Source organism: Oryctolagus cuniculus, chromosome X (assembly GCF_051225735.1).
Source record: "Oryctolagus cuniculus isolate XC-2025 breed Fujian yellow rabbit chromosome X, ASM5122573v1, whole genome shotgun sequence".
In the NCBI taxonomy this organism is placed as follows: Eukaryota; Metazoa; Chordata; class Mammalia; order Lagomorpha; family Leporidae; genus Oryctolagus; species Oryctolagus cuniculus.
In genome coordinates this window covers 73521422-73541079 of record NC_142888.1, presented here as the reverse complement: position 1 = coordinate 73541079, position 19658 = coordinate 73521422, and the positions used below count along the sequence as shown (strand labels likewise).

The window sequence follows — 19658 nt, the reverse complement described above, 5'->3', positions numbered from 1 at the left end:
TAGGGTTATGGGAAATTCACAGAAGAAAACCCAGGAGAATAGCAGATTGTGTCAAGAGCCTTTGGAGATTACTGATGTCATACATAAGAGTGTTATTTGTTCAATAAAGAACAAGAGTCACTGTGCACTAACTTCCCATGCAGGACCTCTGTCCCCAAAGAGTTGTACTGTGAAACTTAATAGTAAAACTTGTTCTCAAGAATCACTTCTTTTTAGTATATTAAAAGGAGGAGTCTCATAAGTTATAGTTATCTCCAAGAGTACACAAAAGAAGTAACATCCTTGGGTTTTTCTTTAAAGACAATTAAGTTTCTAAAAGGGAAGAAGAGGGAGGAAGGAAGGAAAAAGAGAAAGGGGGGAAAAACGAAATCACCTTTGAGAGGCAATAGCATAGATCAGTCCTTGTATAGACAGTTGAGGAACACTTTTTTTAGTTTTTGTTTTATTCCATTTGTTCCTTTTTTTCTTTTTCTTTCTATTTCTCTTTTTCAGATAAAACGAGAGAGTAGGGAGGGGGGAGAATGGGTGGGAGGACAGGTATAGTGGGAAGAATTACTATGTACATAATGTTGTATTTATGAGACACATACAAATTAAAAATAAATAAATAAATATAAAAAAATAAATTAGAAAATATGCAAACACATGGAAACTGAACAACATGCTCCTGAATGAAAAATGGGTCATAGAACAAATCAAAAAGAGAGAAATTTCTGGAAACAAATGAAGATGACAATCCAACATATAAAAGCCTATGGGATACAGCAAAAGTAGTATTAAGAGTAAAGTTTATAGCAATTTGTGCCTACAACAAGAAATTGGAAAAGCACCAAATGAATGATCTAACAATGCATCTTAAGATCTACAAAAACAACAACAAACCAAACCCAAAATTAGTAGGAGGAAATAAACAATTAAAATTAGAGAAAAAATAAACAAAATTGCTATACCATTGGCCCAACTAACCAAAAAAGAGAGAGAAGATACAAATTGGGGCTGGCACTGTGGTGTAGCAGTTGAAGCCACTGCCTGCAGTGCCGGCATCCCATATGGGCACTAGTTTGAGCCCCAGCTCTCTGCTATGGCCTAGAAAAGCAGTGGAAGATGACTCAAGTGCTTGGGCCTTTGTACTTGCATGGGAGACCTGGAAGAGGCCCTTGCTCCAGGCTTCAAATTGATCCAGCCCCAGCTGTTGCAGCCAACTGGGGAGTGAACCAGCGGATGGAAGACCTCTCTCTCTGCCTCTTCTCTCTCTGTGTAACTCTGACTTTCAAATAAACAAATAAATCTTTAAAAAAAAAAAAGAAGATACAAATCATTAAGATCAGAGATGAAAAAGGAAATGTAACAACAGATACTACAGAAATTAAAAAGAATCAACAGGAATTACTACAAACAGCTATATGACAACTAATTGGAAAATGTAGAAGAAATGGACAGATTTCTGGACACAATCTACTAAAATTGAGTCACGAAGACACAGAAAACCTAAACAGACCAATAACCAAGACGGAAACCCTCACATGAAAGAAAAGCCCAGGACCGGATAGCTTCACTGCTGAATTCTGCCAGATTTTTAAAGAAGAACTAATTCCAATTCTTTTCAAACTATTCAAAACAATAGTTGGGAGGGAATCCTCCCAAACTCCTCCTATGAGGCCAGCATCACTTGAATTCCAAAACCAGAAAAAGATACAAAAAAGAAAGAGAACTAAAGACTAATATGCATTGTGAACACAGATGCAAAAATCCTCAGCAAAATACTAGCCAGGCAGATTCAAAAACACATCAGAAAGATCCCTCACCCAGATCAAGTAGGATTTATCCCTGGTATGCAGGAATGGTTCAACATATGCAAATCAATAAATGTTATACATCACATCAAAATTTTAAGAATAAAAACCATATAATTACCTCAATAGATGCAAAGAAAACATTTGATCAAATTCAAAATACTTTCATGATAAAAACTTTAAACAGGCACCAGTGCTGTGGCCTAGTATGTAAAAGCTACCATCTGTGGTGCCAGCATCCTATATGGGCACTGCTTTGAGTCCTAGCTGCTCCACTTCTGATCCAGCTCTCAGGTATGGCCTGGGAAAGCAGTGGAAGATGGCCCAAGTCCTTGGGACCTTGCACCCACATGGGAGACCTGGAAAGAAGCTCCTGGCTCCTAGATTCAGATTGGTGCAGCTCCCGCCATTGTGCCTATTTGGGGGAGTGAACAAGCAGATGGAAGACCTCTCTCTCTCTCTCTCCCTCTGCCTCTCTGTAACTCTGCCTTTCAAGTAAAATAAATAAATCTAAAAAAAACCCTTAAGCAATTTACAGATTCAATGAGATCCAAATCAAAATACCAATGACATTCTTCTCAGAGCTAGAAAAAAATGATGCTAAAATTCACATGAAAACACAAGAGACCTTGAGTAGCTAAAGCAATCATACAACAAAAACAATGCCAGAGATATCACAATATCAGACTCCAAGATGTCTTGGCAGTTACAATCAAAATAGTCTGGTGCTGGCACAAAAATAGACATGTAGACCAATGGAACAGACTAGAAATCTCAGAAATTAACCCATCTGTTTAAAATCAACTAATCTGACAAACGAGTAAAAATCAATCCCTGGAGCAAGGACATTCTCTTCAACAAATGGTGCAGGGAAAACTGGATCTCCACTTGCAGAAGTATGAAGCAATACCCCTACCTTACCAATTCTCATACAAAAATCAATTCAAAATGGATCCAGAATCCAAATCTACTACCTGACACCCTCAAATTACAGAAGATAACATGGGGAAACTCTGCAAGACATTAGCATAGGCAAAGACTTCTTGGAAAAGATCCCAGAAGCACAGGCAATTAAAGCAAAATAGACAAATGGGATTACATTAAGCTAAGAAGATACTGCATTTCAAAAGGAACACTCAACAAAGTGAAGAGGCAACCAACAGAATCGGAAAAAATATTTGCAAACTATCGACTGATAAAAGATTAATAGCCAGAATATATAAAGAGTTCAAGAAACTCACGGGGCCGGCACTGTGGTGCAGCAGGTTAAAGCCCTGGCCTGAAGCGCAGGCATCCCATATGGGCGCCCGTTCTAGTCCTGGCTGCTCCTCTTTTGATCCAGCTCTCTGCTATGGCCTGGGAAAGCAGAACATGGCCCAAGTTCCTGAACCCCTGCACCCGGATGGGAGACCCAGAGGAAGCTCCTGGCTCCTGGATTTGGATTGGCAATTCCAGGCATTGTGGCCATCTGGGGAGTGAACCAGCGGATGGAAAACCTCTCTCTGTCTCTACCTTTCTCTGTAACTCTGTCTTTCAAATAAATAAAATAAATCTTAAAAAAAAAAAAGAAGTTACGTGATATTACCAATTGATGCAGAGAAAGCATTTGACGAAATTCAATATACTTTCATGGTTAAAAAAACAACACTTAACAAACTAAGGATATAAAATATATATGAAAATTTCACAGCTAATATATTTAATGGTGAAAGACTAAAAGCTTTCCCCCAAGACCAGGAACAAGATAAGGATTTCAGCTTTTGTCCCTTCTATTCAACATTCTACTGGAAGTTCCAGCCAGAGAAATTAGTCAAGAGAAAGAAACAAAAGGCATCCAATTGAAAAGGAACAAATAAAGTTACCACAAATGGCATGATCGTTATGGAGAAAATTCTAAAGAAGTCTCATAATACTATTAAAGCCAATAGGTGAATTCACCTACACCGAAGGATATAAGATCAATGCACAAAAGTCAGTTGTATTTCAATATGCTAGAAATTAAAATCTAAAAATGAAATTAATAAAACACTGCCATTTATAATAGTATAAAATACTTAATAAATTTACCCAAGGAGGTTAAACTAATTTAAACATTGCTGAAAAAAATGTAAAAGACCTAAAGAAATAAAAAGACATCCCATATATATGGATTGGGAAACTCAATATTAAGATGGTGATACTGTCAGGAGATTTACAACTTCAATGTAATCCCTATAAAATTCCCAATGTACCATTTTGAAAATACAGAAAATCTGATTATAAAACTTGTGATGCAAGGGATCCAGAATAGCCAAAACAATTTTGAAAAGGAAGAACAAAATTGGAGGACTCACACTTCTCATCTTCAAACTTATTACAAAGATACAGTTACTACAAAAACTTGCTTCTTATATAAGGATTTGCATATAGATAAATGGAATAGAACTGTGTCTGGAAAAAACTTATTCATCCATGGTCAACTGATTTTCAACAAGGGTACCAAGGCAATTCAATGGGCAAATAATGGTCTTTTCATGCACTGGTGCTGGTCCAACTTAGCCACATAAAAAGAATGAGTGTGAACTGTTATATCATATAGAAAAATTAACTCACTATGGAACAAAGACCTAAATGTAAGAGCTAAAACTCTAAGGAAAAAACATAGGGTAAATCTTCATGATCTCAGGATTGCCAATAAGAGTGCAGGTGTTTGGTGCAGTGGTTAAGATGCTACACGGGGTGCCTGAAGCACATATTGAAGTGCCTGGCTTAAGTCCCATCTCAGCTGCATCTGATCCAGCTTCCTGCTAATGTACATCCTGGGAGGCGCAGATGATGGTTTAAGAATTGAGTCCCTGCCACCCACATGGGAGACCTGGATGGAGTTCCAGGCTCCTGGTTTCTGCCTGGCCCAATCCTGGCTGTTACAGACATTTGAGGAGTGAATCAGTGAATGGAAGATCTCTTTGTCTCTCTGCCTCTGTCTCTCTGACCTTCAAATAAATAAATTAAAATTTAAAAAGAATTGGCAATTAAATGTGACACAAAAAAGAAAAGTACCACATGGAAAAAAAATTGGTGTTCATCTCTTTTTAAAAAAACAATTGTTCATCAAAGGACACTGTCAAGAGAGTTAAAAGACAAACTGCAGAATAGGAGAAAATATTTGTAATCATATACCTGATAAGAGCCTACCATCCAGAATATAAAAAAAAAAAAAACTCTTACAACTCAACAACAACCAAAAAACTCAATTAGTAAATGGGCAAAATGCTTAAACAGGTATTTCTGTAATGAAGAGACACAAATGGCTAACAAGCTCATGAAATGATGCTTAATATCATTAGTTACTAAAGAAATGCAAATCAAAATCACACCAAGATACTTCACACTCACTAACATGACCACAATAAAAGAAAAAAAATGAAAAGAAGAAGTGCTGGCCCAGATGTGGAGAAATCAGATTTTCCTGATGGGAATGTCATGTAAAGGAGTGTAGCTGCTGGGGAGGAGCTTGGTGGTTCCTCACAAAGTTACATAAAATTAACGTATGATCACATAATTTCACCTCTAGGCATATCAAGTTGAATACTCTTATCCGAAATGATTGGGGTGAGAAATGTTTTGGATTTCAGAATTTTTTGGATTTCAGAATATTTGCATATACATAGCAGGATATCTTAGAGATGGAATTAAAGTGTGAACACGATATTCATTTATGTTCCTGAATTCATTCTGTACAATATTTTTAGTGTGCCTGTATTTTGACTGCAACCCATCCTATGATGTCCACTTATGGTGTCATAACAGCACATAAACAGTTTGGGATTTGGGAACATTTCACATCTTCAATATTCAGATTGGGCATGCTCAACCTATATTGAAAATAATCACAAACAGGTGTTCAAATAAAAAAATGCTCATAAATGTTTGTAATATAGTATTACTCGTGGCCAGCACTGTGGCATAGCGGATAAAGCTGCCGCCTGCAGTGCTGGCATCCCATATGGGCACCAGTTCTAGTCCCGGCTGTTCCACTTCTGATCCAGCTCTCTGCTATGGCCTGGGAAAGCAGTAGAAGATGGCCCAGGTCCTTGGGCCCCTGCACCTGCGTGGGAGACCTGGAGGAAGCTCCTGGCTCCTGGCTTCAGATCAGCTCAGCTCCAACCATTGCAGCCAATTGGGGAGTAAACCAGCAGATGGAAGACTTTTCTCTCTCTCTGCCTCTCCTTCTCTCTCTGTGTAACTCTGGATTTCAAATAAATAAACAAATCTTTTTAAAAAAATATAGTAGCACTCTTTATAATAGCCAAAAAGTGCAAAAGGCATAAATGTCCATCAAGGGGTAAATGACTAAAGAAACTCTGGTACATTCCTACAATGGAGTACTACTTAGCCGCAAACATCCATGCTACAACATGGATGACCTTCAAGGCATCACACTAATTGAAAGAAGCCAGACACAACGATCACATATTACATGATTCCATTTGTGTGAAATATCCAAAGTAGGCAAATACAGAGACACAAAGCAGATTAGCTATTGTCAGGGGCTGATGGGAGATAGGAATGGTGAATGACTGCTTAATAGATGCTGGGTTTTCATTTGGGAGAACTAAACAAATTCTGGAATAAGATAGTGATTATGGTTGCACAGCATAATGAATGTACACAATGCCTCCTAATTGCATGCTTTAAATGGTTAAAATCATAAAAATTATCTGTGTTTTATCACAACAAAAACAGGTATGTAATTCAATCCTTCCACCAATTCATACTGTCCATCCCAATTCATCTGATGTAGCAGCATTCTACAGAAAATACAATCATAGCCCAAATATAAATCAGTGAGCATTAATCCATCTACTACCAGTCTGTTTCAACTTAGGTCCTAACCTCTTTTGTTGTTGCTGCTGTTATTGACATAATTACCTGAGGGCTGCTTCCCTCCATGGGCTCTTTCAACAACAAAACAGAGGTTTGCTCTAATTGTCCAATCATCTTCATTATAAATTATACTTCTGTTTACTTTTAAATTCTCAAGGTTAATTGTTCTAAAACCTACTTCACCACAAAAGCCCTCTCAAGTTCAATACAACCAATTAAATTAAACATGCATCAGTTTGAGAATGGGAGTGTTATCTGGGCACAATCTACTAATTGGTCAGTTGTTGTTGGATATCATTCGGTTGACACACCTACACATATGAAACACACATATATGTCAACTGATTTTTCATATGAATATGTATCTACCAAATAGTACTGCATGCTGTAACTTTTGAGATTTTGGGATTCAAATGTAAAGAGTGTTACATCAGTAAAAAAAAACCTCTATTTTTATATTCATGAAATAACTGAAAATATCTGTAAACTTATTTTTTCTGAAATGTTACTTTCCATTCCTTATAAATTAAAATTTTGATTATTTGGTTTCTAGAATTGGGTGGAAAATAGAAACAATCTTACAAAATAAAATCCAAGAATGGCAGCTCTCCTTCCACACACACCTCCTCTAGTGTTGGGATAAAGCAGAAGAAAAGAGAATTAAAGAAGAAATTGTGGCTCTGACCTGTGACCTCCCAACCTGTCCCATAAGATGGGGCTAATACCTTCTTCAGTGCCAAGATCTTGTATGATGAAGCCTTCGTTTGTGAGCTGTCAACTGGCTCATCATCTACAGAAATTTCTTTAAATTCATCAGAAAATATGTCAGATCGGATAAGCGATGGGCTGATGCTGGGTTGGCGTGGTGGCAGTGGTGGGACCTGTCAAAAGGGAGGGAAAAATTAAAACCTGTGTGTTATTGGTACTCTTGCTCCTTAATGCTTGAAGGACTAAGAACACAAAATGAAAAAACAGGCCCAGAAAAGAATCTCCTGCCTCCCTGCCTTCACTTCTAGTACACACTCAAAACAAAGACTAACCACCTTGGTTTACCCTCTGCTGCACACTTTTGACAATCCCCAGAGACAGAAATTTCAAATTGCTTGTTTGAGCAAAACTAGAATTCTGGTGTTATTTCCCTACTGGTGATAACTTCAAATCTTGTTTCATTCTGACCTTTGTTTTTTAATCTCGGCCATGTCTTTAGAAGTCTATTTCTTAAAGAAATGAATCTTGGGTTATGCTCTAGGGGTAGCATCCAAACTACAATCCTTGCTTCCATTATTCCAGGGAATGTCGGTACTGGATCTTCACTGTGTTAATTGCCTATTTTAATCATGTCAAGACTGATTATCTAGGATTTTTTAAAAGAAAATCTACAGAACTAATCCTGGTTTCCCAAGGAGATAAAAATGTATTGCTTTGGGTTTGGCGGAGGGATTCAATCAACTAATTTAGTTCACTTCTGTTTGAAGATCATAGTACACTTAACTTTTAGGTATTGTTCCTTACCACGGTCCTTTCCATATGGCTGGGACTCTTGATTTTATCTTTAACAAATACTATCTACAATGTATTACGCCCTATTTCAGAAACTGGGCCTACAACAGGAAAAGAACAAAATTCTTGCTCTCATGGAGCTACCATGCTTGCATCTGTTGTAGACTCTGCTCGGCTCAGGACCCATAGCCTTCAGAGACAGTAGCCGAAGAAAAGGGGCTCTAATGGAGGCTTGCCAAGATTTCGCCATGAAACACTCCTGGTCAGAGTGTCCAGTGTTCCCTGATTACTACCAGGTCCCACTGGGGGATCTTGGCAAGAGGCCAGATCAACCATCCCAAATCCCAGCTCTAATAATAATAACGAGGCAAATGGAAGGTTCACTTGTACTGAGGGTTTACAATGTGCCAGGCAGGGAGTGCTCTCCATAGAGGCATCTCATTAAACCTCATGACAATTCTTTGAGATATTTTGGGATGATGGTTTCCATTTTACAGATAGAGAAAACAAACTTGGAGAGGTGATAGAATTGGCCCTAAATCTCCCAGGGCAGGGCAAGCATTTGAAAAGCTTGCCCAGCTTGACTGCCTCTGTTCTTAACCACTGTACTCTCCTGTCTCTGAACTACAAGGGCCAGGAAGAAGAGGTCCCACGCTGAATGGCAAGTTCAAGAAGTTTAAAAAGCAACAGACAGAACAAATGGTGTGTCTGGTTCCTTAAGGATAGCCACAAGGGCAGGTCTGTTTCTTCAACAATTACATTCAATTGTTTTACATTTTTTAAAATTTTAATGTATTTGAACGGCAGAGGGACAGAAAGAAGAAAGAAAGGAAAGGAGGGAGGAAGGGAGGAGGAGGGGAGAAAGAGAGAGAGAGAATGATTTTATCCACTGGTTCACTTCCCAAATGCCTGCAATGGCAGGGACTGAGCCAGGCCAATGCCAAGAGCTGGGAACTCCATCCAGATCTCTCAGGTGAGTGGCAGGGACCCAAGTACTTGAGCCCTCGCCTGTTGCCTTCCAAGGTGCACATTAGCAGGAAGCTGGATTTGAAATGGCTGAGACTGCAACCCAGGAACTCTGATATGGAATGTGGGCCTTCCAAGCAGTGTTTGATTCAACAACAGGAAAAGGTTAATAACCTGCTGCTGCATATTCTGAACAATTTCTGCTCGAGTAAAAAGAACATAAAATGCACTGCAGAGTAGGCACCCACATTCCTAACACTTCAGAACAGACATCAGGTGAAAATTTGGCAGTGGATAAAACTGGCTCCATCTCAGCATTTCCGACATAACCATGCGCCTGGATTTCCTCTCCCACAGTCTCCTATTTGCTCTAGATGTTAATTAATCCACTAAGGATGCTGCCCCTTCAAGGGACCCAACCACTGGCATTTTCATACTTGCCCCAGCTTCTATGTGGCACTGGGTGTCAGGACCCTTGACTTAGTGCTATCAACTACCCTGCCATTTGGAGTTGTCACCTTGGCACTTCAGGGAAGTTTTCCACCAAAAGTCAACCTGCTTGGGGTCAGCACTGTGGTGTAGTAGGTTAAGTCACTGCTTGCAGCACCAGCCTCCCATATGGGCGCTGGTTCAAGTCCCAGCTGCTCTACTTCCAATCCAGCTCTCTGCTAAAGCCTGGGAAAGCAGCGGAAGATGGCCCAAGGGCTTGGGCCCCTGCACCCATGTGGGAGACCCAGAAGAAGCTCCTGGCTCCTGGCTTCGGATCAGCACAGCTCCGGTCGTTGTGGTCATTTGGGGAGTGAAGCAGCAGATGGAAGATCTCTGTCTGTCTCTCCCTCTCTCTCTCCCCCTGTAACTCTGCCCCTCAAATAAATAAATAAATCTTTAAAAAAAAGTCAATCTGAGTGTTGATGGCTCAGGTCTTATTAACACACTGTACTGTTTGCAGCTGTTTCCCAGGAAAGGTTTAGGGGATCGGGCCAAAGGTGCGAGGTGTGGGACCAAATCAAACATGCAAAGAAATTTGCCTATGAGCTATTGTAGCTTCCATCAAAGGCACAATAATCAGCTATTTTCTCTTCATACTCACTAGCATCTGTTATGTTTTGGCTTTTGGATAATATTCATTCTAACTGGAGTGAAATGATACTTCATTGTAGTTTCATTTGCATTTCCCTGATGGCTAAAGGGAACTGTAAGTCAGTGTTGTTGGGAATGCAAATTAACACAGCCATTATAAAAAAGTCTGGAGGCTCCTTAAAAAACTAAAAATAGATCTACCGTATGACCCAGCTATCCTACTTCTGGGAATATATCCAAAGGAAATGAAGTCAGCTTATCAAAGAGATACCTGTACTCCCATGTTCATAGCAGCCCAATCCACAACAGCAAAGACATGAAATCAACCTAGATATCCATCAACTGATGACTGGATAAAGAAAATGTAGTAAAAATACACGATGGGATATTACTCAGCTAAAAAAAATGGAATCCTGGAATTTGCAACAAAATGGGTGAAACTGCAGGTTATTATGTGAAGTGAAATAGGCCAAACACACAAGACAAAAACCATGTTTTCTCTCATATGTGGAAGTTAATATATATTAATAGATTATAATTTATATATTATAATTTATATATATAATATAAAAATGTGGGGATGGGGTTGGCATTGTGGCTCATTGGGTAAAGCCTCTGTCTGCAGTGCCAGCATCCCATATGGGTGCCTGTTCAAATCCTGGCTGCTCCACTTCCCATCCAGCTCCCTGCTAATGTGCCTGGGAATGCAGCAGAAGATGACCCAAGTGCTTGGGCCCCTGCACCCCTGCACCCACATGGGAGACCTGGAAGAAACTCCTGGCCCCTGGCTTCAGTTTGGTCCAGCCCTGGATATTGTGGCCATTTGGGGAGTGAACCAGCAGATGGAAGGGCTCGCTCTCTCTCTCTCTCTCTCTCTCCAACTCTGCTTTTCAAATAAATGTTTTTTTAAAAAAAAATGCTTAATAATCTCTGAGCACTTTCATTCTTTAATAAGAATAAAAGAGAGAGACTGTCCTATGTACACGCTGCATTTTATGGAGCTAAGGTACAGAGAAGTCCAGGCAAGTACAACGAAGTTGAGCATCTTAGGGACAGGGGCAGTGGATAGACCACGGATTTAGAGGTCAGCACACCTGAGTGAGATATCCAAGTCTACAGCTTACTACCTTGGTGGGCATAAGCAACTTCCTTAACCTTCCCGAGTCTTCATCGAATTCTCACAAGCAACCTCTCAAGGTAGATATTCTTATATCTATTGTAGATGATAAAAAGAGAGGCTCAGAGAGGTTAAGCAACTAGCCCAGGGTCACACAGCCAGGAAATGGCAGAGTGAGATTTCAAGCACAGATTTTTCTGTCCATGCTCTGACCAGTTCCACCCTGTTACCTCTGTGATCCTGGAGCCTGCCACCCAGATTCCACTTTTGGGCATATGTCGAGGCACAGCTCCAAACATAACTCCAGACATGGTTCCCCGGACGCTAGTGCCAGTTCTAGGCAGAGTTCTGTAAACGTAAGATCTCTGTGGAAGAGAAACATAAAAGAACTTAGGAGCTGGTATGCTAGCACATAAACCATGGAATGTCGTTGTCTGGGGTGTGTTCAGAGAGGTGACTATGGTAATACTGGCCAACACAGTGTACCAGGCAATAGGTATGCATGTTATATATTTATTCCCTCATTTACTGCTTATAACAGCCCTGTCGTGTAGGATCAGCTGAGAAGCAAGGCCAAATTTCTCCCTCCTTTTGGGGGTGAGGTAAGAGCAAGGGAAGAGCAGCCTTCCATTATGCACTGAAGCTCACGGGTTCTTACCTGCATCAGTCTGCCTTTCTGGCGCTCCATGGAAGTAAACATCTTACTTGCCGGCCTTTCCGACTGAGGATCCAATAGGAAGATGCTGTCATGAGATATGGCTTTGTTTCCCATGCTGCTCTTGGGCCTGGGGAGAAAGCAATGATCCTGTAAAAGCAGTCTGAGAGCCACAAGAACTGAAGACAGACGTATATCCATACTATGGCCTGCCACATACCCCAGAGGGTATGTGTGCAAATTTCTCCATAGCACTTTCATTTAGATTTGTTTTAAATACCAAAGATCTCACTTAAATGAAAGGCCCTTATTCACCAGGTCACACAGGGGCCCTGTGATGCATCAGGCCCATTTTCAAAGTCATCTTAGGTACCACCCATCCTCCCCTCCCCAAACTACTAAACCCATGTAGAAATTACCTTCTTATGGGGGACAATTATGTGGTAGAGAAGTCTAGGAAAAGTTAGAAATGAAAGGCTAAAGATGCAAAAAGACTCCTGTGGGACACAGTAATGTATTTTATGTTTTAAAACTTTCGAGGCTTATTACACATAAATAAAGAAATAAAAAACAAATTACATATCATGAAAAAGCAGAATCTGCAAGTATTACAAGGTTTGTTGAATATGAACACCAGTGACTATGACACACTCTTATCAACAGAATAAAAAAAACAGCGCATGAACATTTCAACAGATGTAGGACAAACACTTATAAAACCCAGCACCCTCTCATGACAAGTGTACTCAATCTTGATATAGGGACAGCTCTGCCAGACCCATAGCTAATATCATTCTTGATGACAGAGGACAGATGCTTTCCTCCTAAGGGCATAAGACAAAGATGATTGTTCCTGTCACTTCTATTCAACATTGTATTGGAGGGTATAGTCAAGGAAATTAGGCAAGAAAATGAAATAAAATGCATCCGGTTGTGCTCGGGCTTCCCATATACCACACACCAGCTTCCCCCATTAACATCTTATATTACTGCATTTGTCACTATCCATAAACCATACCCAACTTACCCTATTTTTTATATCCAAACTGTCTCTAGGCCTCTAATAGTCAACAACTTGTGTTCACATTATTTTTTATTTTTAGCTCCCACAAATGAGGGAGAACATGTGGCATTTGTCTTTCTGTGTCCGATTAATTGCACTTAATATAATGTCACTTAGCATATATAAAGAACTCTTATTAACTTTTATTAATTCTTAAGGAATTCAACAATAGAAAGACAACCCAATTTAAAGATGAAAAAAGGAGCCGGCACTGCGGCTCACTAGGCTAATCCTCTGCCTGCAGCACCGGCACCCCGGGTTCTAGTGCTGGTTGGGGCGCTGAGTTCTATCCCAGTTGCTCCTCTTCCAGTCCAGCTCTCTGCTGTGGCCCGGGAAGGCAGTGGAGGATGGCCCAGCTGCTTGGGCCCTACACCCGCATGGGAGACCAGGAGAAGTACCTGGCTCCTGGCTTCGGATCGGCATAGTGCGCCGGTCATAGTGGCCATTGGGGAGTGAACCAACAGAAGGAACATCTTTCTCTCTGTCTCTCTCAATGTCTAACTCTGCCTGTCAAAAAAAAAAAAGATGAAAAAAGGATCTGAATAGATAAGATATTTAAAAAAAAAAAAAAAAAGATATAGAGAGGCCGGCGCTGTGGCACAGCGGGTTAACACCCTGGCCTGAAGCACCAGCATCCCATATGGGCGCCGGTTTGAGTCCCAGCTGCTCCTCTTCCAATCCAGCTTCTGTTATGGCCTGGGAAAGCAGTAGAAGATGGCCCACCCATGTGGGAGACCTAGAAGAATCTCCTGACTCCTGGCTTCAGATCAGCGCAGCTCTGGCCGTTGCAGTATCGGGGGAGTGAACCAGCGGATGGAAGACGTTTCTCTCTGTCTTTACCTCTCTCTAACTCTGTCTTTTAAATAAATAAAATAAATCTTTAAAAAAAAGATATAGAAATGGCCAGCTAGCATATATAAAAAACTTATTAATTATTAATAAATTAAATAATAAAAAGACAATCCAATTTAAAAATGAAAAAAGGGGTCTGAATAGTTATCCAAAACAGGTAGAAAAATGGCCAACAAGTACATGGAAGGATCTTCAACATCATGATTCAGCAGGGAAATATAAATCAAAACTGTGATGAGAGGCCATTTCACATCCACGAGAATGGCTAAAATACAAATTTCAGATGATAACAAGTCCTGGCAAAGTTTTGGAGAAATTGGAATCCCATATACTGCTAGTAGGAATGTAAAATGGAACCGCCTCTACGGTGGTTTGTGGACTAGCAAAAGAGGCAGATGTCTTTTTTTTTTTTTTTTTTGGACAGGCAGAGTGGACAGTGAGAGAGAGAGAGACAGAGAGAAAGGTCTTCCTTTGCCGTTGGTTCACCCTCCAATGGCCGCCGCAGCCGGCGCACCGCGCTGATCCGATGGCAGGAGCCAGGTACTTCTCCTGGTCTCCCATGGGGTGCAGGGCCCAAGCACTTGGGCCATCCTCCACTGCACTCCCTGGCCACAGCAGAGAGCTGGCCTGGAAGAGGGGCAACCTGGACAGAATCTGGCGCCCCGAACGGGACTAGAACCTGGTGTGCTGGCGCCGCAGGCAGAGGATTAGCCTAGTGAGCCGCGGCACCGGCCAGATGTCTTCTACTTTGCTCTAAATTCCTACCCACTTTTTCTCTATAAAACTCTGCTACTACCCAGGTGGCTCTGGTGGTAAAAGCAACACACTCTGCTTCATTAAAACAGCACTCGAAAACTTATTATGATGATCAAGGTAAACTCTTAATGGGCATACGATATCAAAAACTTTTTGCACCAAATTACATTCTTTCTTTCTTTTATTTATTTATTTATTGAAAGGCAGAGTTACAGAAAGAGGAGGAGGAGGAAGAGAGAAAGAGAGAGAGAGAGAGAATCTTCCATCCACTGGTTCACTCCCCAAATGGCTGCAAGAGCCAGGGTTGGACCAGGCTGAAGCCAGGAGCTGGGAGCCTCCTCCAGATCTCCCACATCAGTGCAGGAGCCCAAGCACTTGGGACATCTTGTGCTGCTTTCCCAGGACATTAGCAGGGAACTGGGTAGGAAATGGAAAAGCTGGGTCTTAAACCGATGCCTATATGGGATGCCAGCATGGCACACAGAGGCTTAACCTGCTATGCCACAACACTGGCCTCAAATTTATTTCTTTTTTTAAGATTTAATTATTTAGTTATTTATTCGAAAGAGAGTTACAAAGGAAAGGAAGAGACAGACAAGGAGAAAGATCTTCCATCTGCTGGTTCACTCCCCAAATTGCTACCATGGCTGAGGCTGGGTCAGGCCTGAGCCAGGAGCTCTCACGTGGGTGGCAGAGGCCCAAGCACTTGGGCCATCTTCCACTGCTTTCCCAGGTGCATTAGCAGGGAGCTGGATCAGAAGTGGAGCAGCTCTGACTCTAACTGGTGGCCACCTGGGATGCCCAAGTCCTAAGTGGTGGCTAAACATGCTGAACCACAATGCTGGCTCCCTTGAATTTATTCTTGAATTCCATTTCCCTGAACTTTTGAAGTACCCTCATATGACTGACTCAGCATCGAGGGAATAATACTTCCAGATATCTCCATATACATACATATGCTCATGATGCACACATATTTTCATTCATATGACCTGCTAACTCAATCAGGCTCAGAACCAACGTAGCCTCTCCAACTACTGTGTATGCTCTGCTTTGTGCAGAGCAACAGAGGAAATCTCAGGCTAACGGTGGGCTTAGAACTCTCTCTCATTTCCATGCTATGTATCAGCCAGAGTGCAGCTGTGGAACTGGCTGTCTAGTGCTAAGCCTTCCCTGATCAAAGGATTTCACTGGCACCCGTTGTGCCTGAATTTGTCAGAAACTGCAGTGCTTGTACACGAACATATCTGTGCTCATTGAGCTGCTGCCCAGAGGCAAAGAGAGAAAAAAAAAAAACCCCAAACTCCAAATAGTGGCTTGGCCTTAATTAAAGGCAATAAAGCACATTACAACAACTACCCATTAAGAAATCAAATGAAGGAATGAGATTTGCATGTTCCATCAGATGCAGCTTAATATAGACTTGGAAGCAGATACTGGTCCCATTAAGCATGCCAAGGAAAGGCTGGCTCTATGTTTTATTATGACTGATTCCATGAATGAAAAAAGTTAATCTCCCTCCCTGCCTCCTGAATGACAGTCTCCGGGTTCCTCCCCTAGCACATTAAGCAAGAGATTGAGGTCAGGTGTGATCATCAAGCCCCTTGGTTATATTTTTTCATTAATTTAGCCTATGTGCAAAGACTACCCCCCTATGTCTCTGTCTGTCTTTCAGGTGCACATGCGTGGAAAATCCATCAGAGTGAATGGAGCATTTTGGAGGGGAAGGAACAAGTAAGATGGGGAAGTGGTGGCACTAGGAGATGGTCCTTGTCAATTTCTGGAGACATTGCAGAGTAAATCCGAATGCCACTCCTTCACCCCGGACAGGGCTAGGCTTAGTCTCACTTAAAGCTATAAAGCAATGGTCTATGTTGTTACTTGCGAAGTATGAAATGAGCCCCTCTGTCCAAAAACCATCTCCACCACTAGCGAGGCTATCTGAAATTCCTCATGCTGTCATGCTGGATGCACTCATTAAGGTTCTTCTTAAGGAACCATATGTACTGCCAGACCCTTCTATTACAGGAAGTATGCTGGGGGCAGCGGGACATGGCAGCTAACTGTCCCACCACCGCCAAGCATGGCTAGCAGCCATGACAAGCTCTGTGGGGAGTCCAAGATAAGACTGGAGTTTAAGGTCAGGAGAACAGGCCCAAGCGGAACACCATAAGTGGGCGTCTGAGCCAGGGACAGCTAGGGGTTCTGGGTGTCCCGATGAAAGAACCCAATAGGATATGGGAATCAGGGCAGCACAGATGAAAATTAGAGCAGAGGAGGTGGTATTGGCTCCTAAACAGTCTTCCCTATCCCTTCCATGAGCGGTTATGGCATTTCCTCCAGTCTCCTGGGGTAGAAGGAGAAAGGGATTTGCCTTGGTTTGTCTGCATGCATGTGTGCGTGCGTGCGTGCGTGTCTGTTTATAGCACTAAGGTAACTTCGTGATTATGATCTCCCCTGTGTGTGTGTGTGGTTTATAGCAATAAGGTAATGTTATGATTATGATCTCCCCCTACCCCCACCGCTAGATGGCTTTACAATCTGAGACTGTAAGCACTCTTTATGAGAGCTGGCTCCCCTTGGCCAGGTCTGTAGTTTGAGGGCTGGACAAGCACAGCAGACCAAGCCTCCTAAATGATGTAGGCTATTGTCACCATATGAAGCAGGCCTCTAGCTCTTCATTAGCAGGAGGCTCCACATCTTGGGCTATTTTAGCTGTGATAAAAAGGGTTTCCCTGGTCTCTATGCACCTTCTTCACCCAGTACTCTTGGGGAATAGGGTGTGCATTTGTCACCCTCCAAGCCACTGAGCTGTGCAGCCCTGACAACACGCACACGTATAGACACAGAGACAAGGCCCTGGATATGGCTGTACTGGCAATGGTTGCAAGCTCAACTCCCACGGCCTGGGGAGCAAGAAAATCCAATCCCAAAGGTCCACTGGTGGTCTGGCTACCAAAGGGGGACCTAGATCTAGGTGTCTGCCCCATGAGCTGTCCCCATCTCCCTCCACTCCATCTGAGCTTACCTAGGCTGAACCTGTTGGCTGCCATGAGCTGGCTTCAGGGAAGAGGTGTTAATATTGTCAGGAATGCTTGTTTTCAGCAACTTTGCTCCCTGGACATCTTCAGAATCTTTTTTCTTCTTCTTGCCAAAAAAGCTCTTGAAGGCTTTAAATTTGGATTTCTTCTTCCCTGGAAGTGAGAAACAGAAGTGAGGGAGAGTGTGATGGAGAAAGGGAAGACCAGAGATGAGACAGGGTCTTTCTTGGTGGGAACTAGGACTGCGATCTCAGGTGCCTGGCAGATCTTAGCCCTGGCCCCTAGGGCCCACTACACCATTCATTTGCTTTGTTCCCCTCCTAAGGACTTTAGTAACCAAGCATCCGAGTTGCTGGTGAAAGCAGAAGCCCAGGCCAAGTCTTGTGATCTTTGGGCAGCCCCTCTTCAGGCCAAACTTAAGTTCAGCTATTAACACATACACCTCTTTCCTTGTCCTAAGAAGTTCATTGCCCTGATTTGTGGTAACTAATATATAGAGCACAAAAATGTAATGTATATGAGTGAAACTGCCATTTTGAGATTTGATTATTGTTTATAGCCCTTGTCTATACTCTTGAGGCACAGTGGTTTTTCTACTTACTACTTGCTAAATTCTTTATTTAGTGGAGGGTTAAGCTTGTGATTACAAAATAAACAAAGTATGTCATTGTCCAAATTAAAAGAAAAAATAAGAAAGGAAGGAGGAGGGAGGGTGGGAGTGTGACAGGAGGGAGGGTAGGGTGGAAAGTATCATTTGCTCTTAAATATGTACATATGAAATACATGAAATTGGTTTGCCTTATATAAATAAGAAAAATTTTTAAAGATGTTCACTCGTGTGGCCCAATTATTGAGCCACAGGCTGAAGCCAGGAGCCAGGAGCTTCATCTGGGTCTCCTATGTGGGTGCAGGAGCCCAAGGACTTGAAACATCTTCCACTGTTTTCCCAAATGCATTAACAGGGAGCTGGATCAGAAGTGGAGCAGCTGGGATTTGAACTGGCAGCCATACTGGCTGCAGGCATTGCAGGCAGCAGCTTAACCTACTGCACCACAATGCCACCCTTGGCCTTCTCTCTTTTCTACACCAAAATGATTTATTTTTTAAAGATTCATTTTATTTGTTTGAAAGGCAGAATTAGAGAGAGAGAGAGAAAGAAGAAAAGAGAGAGAGAGAGAGAGAGAGAGAGAGAGAGAGAGATTCCATCAACTGATTCACTCCCAAAATGGCCGCAATAGCCGGGGCTGGGCCAGGCTGAAGCCAGGAACTAGGAACTTCTTCCAGGTCTCCCATGTGGGTGCAGGGATCCAAGCACTTGGGCCACCTTCCACTCTTGAATATATGGCAACTATATTAGTTTATTTTTTATTACTGTAATGAAATACCTGAGGATTTAAAAACATAAGGATTGTTGCTCCTCTTGCTTTAAAACCTCATAATGAGCCGGCACCGCGGCTCACTAGGCTAATCCTCCGCCTTGCGGCGCCGGCACACCAGGTTCTAGTCCCGGTCGGGGCGCCGAATTCTGTCCCGGTTGCCCCTCTTCCAGGCCAGCTCTCTGCTGTGGCCCGGGAGTGCAGTGGAGGATGGCCCAAGTGCTTGGGCCCTGCACCCCATGGGAGACCAGGATAAGCACCTGGCTCCTGCCATCAGATCAGCGCGGTGCGCCGGCGGTGGCGGCCATTGGAGGGTGAACCAACGGCAAAGGAAGACCTTTCTCTCTGTCTCTCTCTCTCTCTCTCACTGTCCACTCTGCCCGTAAATAAAATAAAAAATAAAATAAATTGTTAAAAAAAATAAAAATAAAAATAAATAAAACCTCATAATGGCAGGGAGGAAGGCAAAGGCAGAGAAGTTGTGGTGCAAACATACTTCTCATAAAGCAGCACAACCATAGAAAGTAGACAGTCATCATTGGGTTGCTCCATTCATGACATGCTCTATAAACACTGAATAATTAAATAAAAAT

The 19658-nt window shown here is 42.1% G+C and overlaps 1 protein-coding gene across 3 annotated transcripts in view; it reads right to left on the bottom strand.

Moving 5' to 3' along the window:
• The window catches only part of KIAA1210 (KIAA1210 ortholog), a 71895-nt gene that overhangs the window by 21837 nt on the left and 30400 nt on the right, over positions 1-19658 (bottom strand). For all 3 annotated transcript variants that reach the window (XM_008272926.5, XM_002720213.5, XM_089324137.1), the window contains exons 3-6: positions 17677-17842; positions 11981-12107; positions 11553-11687; positions 7385-7540 (exon numbers count right to left, since the gene is read on the bottom strand). In XM_008272926.5, the coding sequence (XP_008271148.1) occupies positions 7385-7540; positions 11553-11687; positions 11981-12107; positions 17677-17842 (584 nt within the window). The remainder of the gene's footprint in view (positions 1-7384; positions 7541-11552; positions 11688-11980; positions 12108-17676; positions 17843-19658) is intronic.